At 38.8% G+C, this 9508-nt stretch overlaps 1 protein-coding gene across 1 annotated transcript; it reads left to right on the top strand.

Moving 5' to 3' along the window:
• Positions 1-2463: 2463 nt before the first annotated feature.
• LOC149831952 (membrane-associated kinase regulator) lies at positions 2464-3114 on the top strand. Its single transcript, XM_090013122.1, has one exon. It carries the CDS (start codon positions 2464-2466, stop codon positions 3112-3114), a length of 651 nt encoding a protein of 216 aa, XP_089869248.1.
• Positions 3115-9508: the final 6394 nt, after the last annotated feature.

The following is a 9508-nucleotide window of genomic DNA, read 5'->3' as shown; positions in this document are numbered from 1 at the left end:
CTCAGCAAAAAAATCTACTGAGTTATTAAAATACCCAAATCAGGCCTATTCGTTCTGAATCTACCATTTCAGATCGATTTTGATAACATTGGTTTAATATTTAAATCCAGGGATTAGAGTATAATGAGATGCATCTATGCACCAGTCAGCTGGCACCACCAGAACTGAGCAATGTTGTTAAAATCGGTTCATTAAGTGAATCGGTTTCACAAAACAACGATAAAATTGGTCTGAATTGAATCATTTTTAAATCCGGTCATTCAACGATAAATTTTTATTGAATTTTTATTGTTCATAAATATATGTTTTTCAACATGTAAAAGATTCGAATAAGGGTATAATTGACTATTTTTTTAAAATGCTCAGACACAGAACAGCTAAATACATGGGAAAGTCGGATCCGAATCAGATTCGAAACAGGAAAATTGCAAAACCTCCATCCTGGTCCCTATGTATGTACACGTTCGAGCCAAGCTTGGGCTGGCTCGGCTGATGAAGGAAAACAAGTTGTTCAAGCTCGGCCTCAAGCTCAAGCCAAGCTTGAACAACCATGCTTCAGGATCGGCTTGAGTCGAGCTCGAGCTGAAAACCTTTAATTTAAAAATGTCGTTACATTTTTAAAAAATTGTGTAAAATGCTCTTTTGAAAGAGATTCAAATGGTGAATTTGAACTCATTCCGATTCCAAAGAGGCCCAATGAGTTGACACCCTTCTTTGAGATTTAAATATGAACAAAATACATAGGTATATAAATCTATTTCTTTTATATAACTATGTGAACTGAGATTAATCGAGCTTACCAAGCTTATTCGAGCTGGACTGCCAGTTCAAGCTCGGCTCGTTTATGTGTTCCGAGCCTGAAACCTTGTTCAAGCTCATCACATTTATTTTTCAAATAAGTTCAAGCTGAGCTTAAACGAGTCAAGCCCGAGCTGGCTTGGCTAGTCGTGCATCCCTACTGAGGCCAACACTTTTGCATCCATATACCTGGATTGGCCATTGCTGGCCGATTTTGATAACATTTGGAGCAAAGTCCCAAATGGTACCAAACTATATAGAATTGATCACTGGATCATTGAGTGCATAGTATTGACAGGACATGTGGAAATTAGGGCTGGAAACGAACTAAACTCGTGGCTTGGCTTGGTTCGGCTGGTTCCAAACTCGTTTGTGTTCAATTTGTCTGGATGGCTAGCCGAGCATGAGCTCATTCGGTATACATAGCTAAGTCGAGCATGAACAAGGGGTGTTTGTCTGGTCTCGTATAGACTCGTTTAAATATTTTATATAAAATTTATATACCACATATATAAAGAAAAACATAGCTCAACTGGGCAGATGGGTATACTTGTTAGAATGTTTTTCTAACAGGTCAGGGTTCCATCCTCGTAGGGAACTCTCTAATAAAAATGTTTTTCTTAAATTAGGTGAGCCAGCTCTAGATCGGCTTGGCTCGCACAAGCCATACGAGCTGGGGTGAGCTCAGCTAGCACAGCCATGCGAGCCGAGCCGGAACATGTAGTGTCTGTAAACGAGCTGAGCCCGAACAGCCCCTGTTCTGTTCATTAGGCTCGTTTGCCAACCCTAGTGGAAATCCCCAAGTTTTGACTTTGCTAGTGGCAATCAGTGATTAATCTACGCTCCCTAGGGATAGCTTAGACACTGAAGAAATCAATTAGGATGTGCATAGACTTTAGACAAAAAGTATTTTGATTGAGATAAAAGAAAAGGAAAGTGTATAGCAGTAATTATTGGATGCACCTACCTCCATCCATGCAGTAGAGACCATAATTTTTCATATTTTTAAGTTCTTTTGTCGATTCAACCCTACAAATATAATCTACGTACATAGTTGTGAGAGAGAGAGAGAGAGAGAGAGAGATTAGCTGTTGGTTCTGTTCATCGGTTTTGTTTATTGTGGCATGCGACTTCGTGGACATTCTTTAAATTCATCCATTCTCCTCCTGCACCCACCTCAGAGGGAGAGAGAATTTTAAAGGAAGAAGATGGTAGAGCGCAAGAGGGGAGCCCTCTAAAACAGAGAGAGAGAGAGAGAGAGAGAGAGAGAGAGAGAGAGAGAGAGAGAGAGAGAGAGAGAGACCATCTCTACAGTAAAGCAATTGACCTTATATCCTGTTTTTTCTCAAACCTCAGATTTGCTTCTTTATTTTTTCCTGTTCTCTATCCAATCTTCCTTTTTGTCTTTCCCATCTCCACCGGTTTGACAAATTCTTACCATGTTTTTTATTCTTCTACTGAAACAGCTCTCACAAACTTCATTTGCCCACTTCCTACATCCTAGTCCTCAGATCAACCTTTCTTCCAATTTCCCTTCTTTCATCTTCTCTCTATAGAAAAAGATTTCTGAAGTCATTCTTAGGATTCTCTTCAAAACTTCTGCTTTTCTTGGGAGATGTTGAAGTTTCTTATCTGAGCTTTACCTGAACAATCTCAGCATCTTGGATGGCATTAGAGATCTTCTCTGATAACTCCGGCTGGACCATTAGCCCCCGGATCTCCTTCTCAACCGATCTCTCGCAGATCGATCGGCTCGGCGATCACCGGGAAGACTCCTCCCTCTTACAATCTCCCTCCTGTGACTTCGATTTCTGCATCCCCGAGCAGAATTATTCCTCCCCAGCTGATCAGCTTTTCTGCAACGGGAAGATCCTCCCTCTTGCAGCCGTCTGCACCCCTCCCGGGCCGACACCGGCTCCAAGTTCGCGATGCGAGAGCCTAAAACAGATCTTAGACAGCGAAAAACAGCCGTCTCCGGCGCCGTCCGCGTCCAAGTCCTTCTGGGGGTTCAGCAGAAGCAGCAGTTTGAATTGCGGGAGCATCACCAAGTCTGGTTTTCTCTCTTCTCTGAACAAGTTGACAAGGAGCAAGTCGATGGGATCTAACACAAAGGAGGCGCCTGCGAAGAAGACGGCAGTGCAGCTTCCATCGCCGATAAAGGCCAGGAAGAAGCCGCAGGTGAAGGAGTACAACAATGGTGTGAGGATCAGCCCAGTTTTGAACGTGCCACCACCTTACATTTCTAGAGGGAGGAGCAGTCTGTTCAGTTTCGGGTATTTTCTCTGCAGAAAGGAGAAGAACAGGAAGGCGTTCTGATAAATTCTTAATCTGTTTTCTTCTTCTTTCCCTTCTTCCTTCTGTGGGTATTTTTCTGGATGTTGTGATTCTGCAGAGTTTGAAGGATGAAGATGTAAATGAATATTTAGGATGCCTCACGTTGTGCAGACATAAAACTGGTATGTTTGTCTATAATGATCTGTCTATGTTTGTTTCTTTCTCGTCTTGTTGTGTTTTACATTATTGAGGGCTACTAACAGCGTTAAAAAAAAACTCTATGGTTTAATCTTAGCACTGTAAAGTTAATTAATGAATGAGTTGATAACCCATAAAGGCTCCTACCTCATCTTAAAGACGGCAGATCAGGTGCAATCACATTGCATATTTTAGTGTGCCGCTGCACCTGTTCCCCTTAGTCTTCTGTTGAGCCCCACAGCTGGCATGCTGTGTACCAAAGATGGAAGGCCATCAACCAACGGAGGCTCCGATTGTTTGGTAAGAGCTGTTAGTGCAAGTCACCATGTGTTGAGACGTTGCAACTTCAAAACCCAATGATATGTTGTGTAACTGGTGGGGGTCTGCCTAACCTCAGCTTGCCTTCAAAATTAAAAGAGATAGAAGGAGGTCAGGTGCAGTAGTACACTCAAAGTGTGCAGTGTGATTGCACCTTATTCACCCTCCATCTGCTAAGGGCGACTTGTGAATGTCACCAAGTTGATGGGACGTCACTAATTCAAACCCATGGGAGTTGTTTCTTGCTGCAAAGGAGAATCTTAAGGATTTTACCACCGATATCAGCCAATGTGTGGTTAGTAACAGGGATTTTTCCCATGGCCTAACAAAAAAAAATGAGTTGATACTTTTGTGAAGTGTTTGAAGGCAACCACTTATCAACTAAACTGGAGTAAACAGAAATGTTGTGTCATGGAACATGACTTGAAACATCATCTTATCTCAGTTTTGTGGATAAGCTTGTGCCTCCCATCATATGGTTAGAATTAAATTTTCTGCCTTCTAGACAATATTTTCTATTACTGTATGTGATGATGATGGTGGTGGTGATTATTAATTTGATTTTTATAGGTCAAAGACCATTAGGTTCATAGTAAATTAAGGCTAAATTGATATAATTCGTGGTATGTCAATGTCACAAATATTGTGGATATTATGAAACTCCAAATCAAAATAATACACTTCGTGCTCAAATAACCAGAATACCTACAGTTCTCTTTCTTATGAGGGTAAATAAATAATTTTCAACTAAAAAACATCACATTTCGTGATATGATGGACGTTAACTTGAAGTTGTATTTGGCAGTTCTTAAGGAAATTTGTGACCTATATCAGAAAATTCAGAAAATCCAGGCTCATTTCTGTACTTAGGGGTTAAAAGTTGCACCCCAAGTGGAAATTTCTCCAAAACTTGAATCTAATGGAGTTTAAGGAATGAATCATGTACTTCCGTGTGCTTATTGAGTTTTTTTGCTCTGAATTGCACCTTTTGAACTAGTACGTGGACATGAGGTTATGTAGAGCAAAAAAAACACCATATTTTCTTTTTCTTTTTTCTTGGTGGATCAGACCTTTACATGGTTTGTTTTGGTGGAAATCGTCTTCTGTATTCGTGATCAGTATATGCATGCAGGTTTTTTAAGGGCTTGAAAAATCAAAGATTCAAAAATACATAAAAAATTCACTCGTCAAAAACATATTTTTACATTGATCACAAACATAAACACAATCCAAGTTATGATCCCTAACAAATGGACAATGCTGAATACAATTATGGAGTTAGATTGAGTTGAAACAGACCTATGACTTCCAACTACATTGGGCGGTCATGTCGGCAAGACCAAAAGTGATCCCTTTGCACTCAAAGAGTTCCAAACTTTGCAGTCTTGGTAAGAACCGATTGAGCTTGTTGATTCTATATATGAAGGATAACCCATGGGATCCTGCTCTTGTTTAATGAGCATAATGGAACCTTGCAGATTAACAAGAGTAGATCTAATGATCGCACTGAGTACCTTGCAAGTGGGGATGCAAATGGGTCTAATCCAGGATGGAGGTTTCATAAATATTTTTTACTGTTCTGGATATGTGATGCAGGAGCAGAACATAAAAGCCAGGTTCATAAAGATTCATTTTTATTTTAGATTTTTATTTTGGTTCTTGTGTTTGGATCACTTTATCACATTCATATTCTTAGGATAAATTTTATATTTTTAAAAGTTTATCATATTGGGTAATTTGCTTTAATTAGAATTAGGTAAAATCTCACATATTTATAGATCTGCAGATGAACAATTGGATGAGATAAATCAATTACTCTTTTTCTTTAATTTTTTTTTTAATTTTCTGCTTTCTGATCATTTTTTGTATTTCTTACTTTTCTTGATTTTTGTGCATAGGAGTAACCTAACATAGATTTTTCTCATAAATAGAGTCCTCTCAATTTACATCAATCTGATTCCCCGTGTATCTAACTGTTTTGGATCGCAACCATTTGCATCCTTGCTTGCAAGGCACTCGGTCTAATCACTGGATGGCATGCATCTTATGGTGGGGGTATGTGTCAATCATTCTTTGGGCCTGAGATACTCATCGACCACTGGATCTGCTATCTTTAACAACTAAGCCAAAAATTAAGCAATGGTGTAGTCACATGCACACCAAAGAAAGATGGTAGTTGTCATTCATTTTCCCAACCATTTAGGTGAATAAAAAGTACACAGAATGTTAATGGTAAAGCAGTAAAATTTTGAAAAGAACTTGCTCATCATTCTCCAAATGTCTTTAGACCAACCGAATTGGGTCAAGTCCGAGCTTCATAATTGTTACTGATCTTCAAAAGTGTAAAAGCAAAAAAATTGACTCGTGGTGGTAAAAGTAAAACCCCAAATTCATGCTACCCAGCCATGTTCTTAAGGGTGATTTTCAAATGGCCATGAAACTTTAACCAAATGCCCCCCTTTTCTCTACCACCTTTAGCTTCATCTTGGGTTAATGGTGATTATCTTTAGAAAATGTATTCTTAATTTTTCATTAATATATATTCATTTTTCTATATATAAAACATACAAAGTATTAATTATTTCAATGCCCAAGATTAGTAGAGCAAAACATGGTTTTTATTTTCAAACAGTTTTATTGCTGAAGATTAGGGGTGTCAAGGGGTCGGGTTTGGTTCGGACCTAGGTGGAATCAGATTTTCGGGTGTGTGGTATCGGGTATGGACTCTGGTCTAATCAGGTCCACTATAAGAAAAACCATACCCGGACATGATAAGAACTACATGAACCAAACACAGACCATACCCAGTAAAACCATATTTTTTTTTATCATTTTTACATTGAAAAATTGCAGGTCTTAATCGAAACTCAGGTCCGGTCTGGGTCTGGTATAAAATTTCACAAACTATACTCAGGTCCATGTATTAATCTGACCATCCAGTCCAGACCCGGGTCTTAATCAGGTCTTATTTATCACCATACCCGGACCCAATGTTTGTGATCATTTGAAAAATGGGAAAACATTGGTCGAATTGAATAGGACCCAATGTTTGGTGATAATTTGAAAATTGAGTCGGAATTCTCAGTCTTTTGTTTGGGGTATGATTGGAATTCCATGTGCTGTTCAGCTTTAAATACTTCAACTTAACAGTCTAGGCATGCGCTAACTGAAACATAATTGTTATTCTGAATATAAACCCATTTATCTCTTCAAATCATGCTAAAAAAATGAGAAAAATAGGACCATATCCCTTTAAAGTATTAAAATAAAAAAGAAAAAACTGAATGATAATTTAGAATAATATCTGTCACTCTACCTCTATAACTAATCATACAAACCAAAACCCTGGACATAGCAAGGTGCATATATAGCAGAGGAGACCCATACCTTTGAGGAAAGAAAATTGTCCATGATGGTGACTACCACATGGTTAACATGAGGGACTTTGAATTCCATAACCTATTTAAGATAGGAATCCAAGGAAAGGAATTGAAGAAACATGAGAGTGTTGAAATATAGATCGGAACCTGATGTGACCCTGTTTGACATGACACATTATGGTATGACATAATTCATGAGAGTTACAACTGCTCATGCAGGGTAACTAGTAACCACTCACTAGAGGCTTCTTTCAAAAGTTTATAAGGGGCATGGTTGCTTGATGAGAACAACCAAGGAGTGTCTTTTTTTTTTCTCATTTTAGGTTTAGGGTCCTGCTCACCATTGACTTAATGGCTTGAGCTCATCATGCATGGGCATCGATGGGTTGAGGAGAACGTCGAGCACTTGTGCAAGTAAATTTCATCCATGGCGTCTACCGGTATGTATTCTTATTTTTACATTCCGGTTTTGTTTTGATGAACTCCAACAAAGAGTTCTTATTGACATGGAATTTGAATTATGAATTGAGAATTATAGGAATTTTCACTTCCATGAATAAAACAAGCTAAACTTACAAAACGTCCACAACATAAACAAGGAACTTCAATAAATTCTGGACATGGATAAGAACAAGAAGAGACACTAGAAAAGAAGCATTTGTTAATCGTACTGCACAGTTCACACATAGTGACTTTTGTAATAGCATATATATAAGAAAACATCTAATTTAAAGAAAAACTTATATAACGTATAAAAGTAATTTTCAAAAAAAAAAGAGAGTAGAATTTCCAATCACCATGATGACAAAGAAGTGTTATTGTAAGAATAGCCAACAGTTTCATTTAAGCCCACGCAGACCCTGATTTACATTACATGGATACTCCATTTTGGCTCCAGTTCCGCATCCTTTCATATGCTCGCCTTATTGAAAACATAAAAATAGTGGTATCCTCACACCTGCAGCCGTGTCCATGTGACATAGGTCCTGATCAGCCTAGTAGATTAGTCTCAACATGGTATGAGTAAGTCTGGGCATTTCTAACCTGGATGGTGCATCTATCCAGCCCAGTTGATACCTTTATACTCTATGCAATGGGTCCTCATCCTATATGAAAAGTGAGAGGTGGAACCCATACCCACTTCACCTAGATCTAGTGGAATCCAGAGGCTGCACTCAATGTTGGACCTACCTGGACCCTGTGCGCAATAGGACCCATCTAGTCATAATCTTTTTCTTTTTCTTTTCTTTTTTCCTCTTGTATGTTTATTTATTTTTTGATATTTTAAGCTGAGGTCCAGGGGGGATTTGAAGGCATGACCCCTTGGTTAAGTGAGATTCCGTGAATCAAGTCTAACACATTCAACCACAACCACGGAGGTGGTATCCCATGTGGTAAGCGGGGTCCTGTGCCAAGCTGAACGCCCAGGTTCGAATCCCTCTGCCACATGGGGCTTAAAAGATATCTGGTAGGGGTCTGCCTAACCCTGCCTATCAAAAAAAAAAAAAAAGTCTTAACACATTCAACCAACTCATGATTTCTCTTAGAATTTGGGCACTCGAGTTGCTTTATAAAGTTAGAGATCAGCAATGATGTCTTGAAAGGTATGTCTTTCCCTTATGTGCGTGTTGATAAATGAAAAGGATTGAAAAAAGCTTGAAAAGCATTTTGATCAGTTCGTACCCTTTGCTTTTGGGGTCCTTTCCTTGTGTAAGTGGTTTGTTTGGACCGTTTGTGGGGTTATATCTACAAGATGTCCATGCCAACCTTATCAAACTTTTTCAGGTTGAATCTGATAGCTGGATAGTTAGGTCACTGTATCATAATCGGGGGTCTCGGTTTTGAACTCCACTAGGGCTATCATCCAACTTTTTTTTTTAAAGTTTACATGAGAAACCGCCCACAAGATCAGAGACCTAGCTGTGCTGGCTCTGCCTACGGTACTTACAGTTGCTGCTCTTGCTTATCCAAAAATTGAAAAAAAATTATGTGTTGCTTTGGACTTTAATCATGCTTAAAATCCTTATTCAAGCAAAATTGAACAAGAAATTTCTTTCTTTCATTTATGAGTGTAGCTGAGATGCGTATGCTATGGATATGTGAAAATACAATAAAAGATAACATTCAGAACGAGTAGATACATAAGAAGGTAGGCATTGCAGCCATTGAAATTAAGATGAGAGAGAATCGTTTACGATGGTTTGGACATATTCGGCGATGCTCCAGTTAGAAGGATGGAGAAATGAGAAAATATATTAGTTAAAAGAGGTCGGGGTAGGCCTAGGAAGACATGGATGGAGGTGATAGGAAAGGATATGAATGCTTTGAACCTCACCGAGGATATGGCATTGGATAGAAATGATTGGAGAAGGATTCATGTAGAAGACCCAGAATGATTTTCTTTTTTGGTTCATATATCGCAGACCCCAATTGTTTTGGGATGAAGGCGTAGTTGTTGTTGTTGTTTGTATGACCAAGATGTGTTTACATGTTATAAATAGTAACTGTCTGTTCTTCCACCTTGGGAGAGGATGTATGTT

Source organism: Nuphar pumila, chromosome 7 (genome assembly GCF_984573655.1).
Source record: "Nuphar pumila chromosome 7, dmNupPumi1.hap1.1, whole genome shotgun sequence".
NCBI classification, from domain to species: domain Eukaryota; kingdom Viridiplantae; phylum Streptophyta; class Magnoliopsida; order Nymphaeales; family Nymphaeaceae; genus Nuphar; species Nuphar pumila.
Note: the sequence above shows the minus strand (reverse complement) of the source record. Positions and strands in the feature narration are given on the sequence as shown.

Bases quoted from the DNA above. Each gene is read 5' to 3' on its own strand.
- LOC149831952 (XM_090013122.1), top strand. From the start codon at position 2,464: ATGGCATTAGAGATCTTCTCTGATAACTCCGGCTGGACCATTAGCCCC.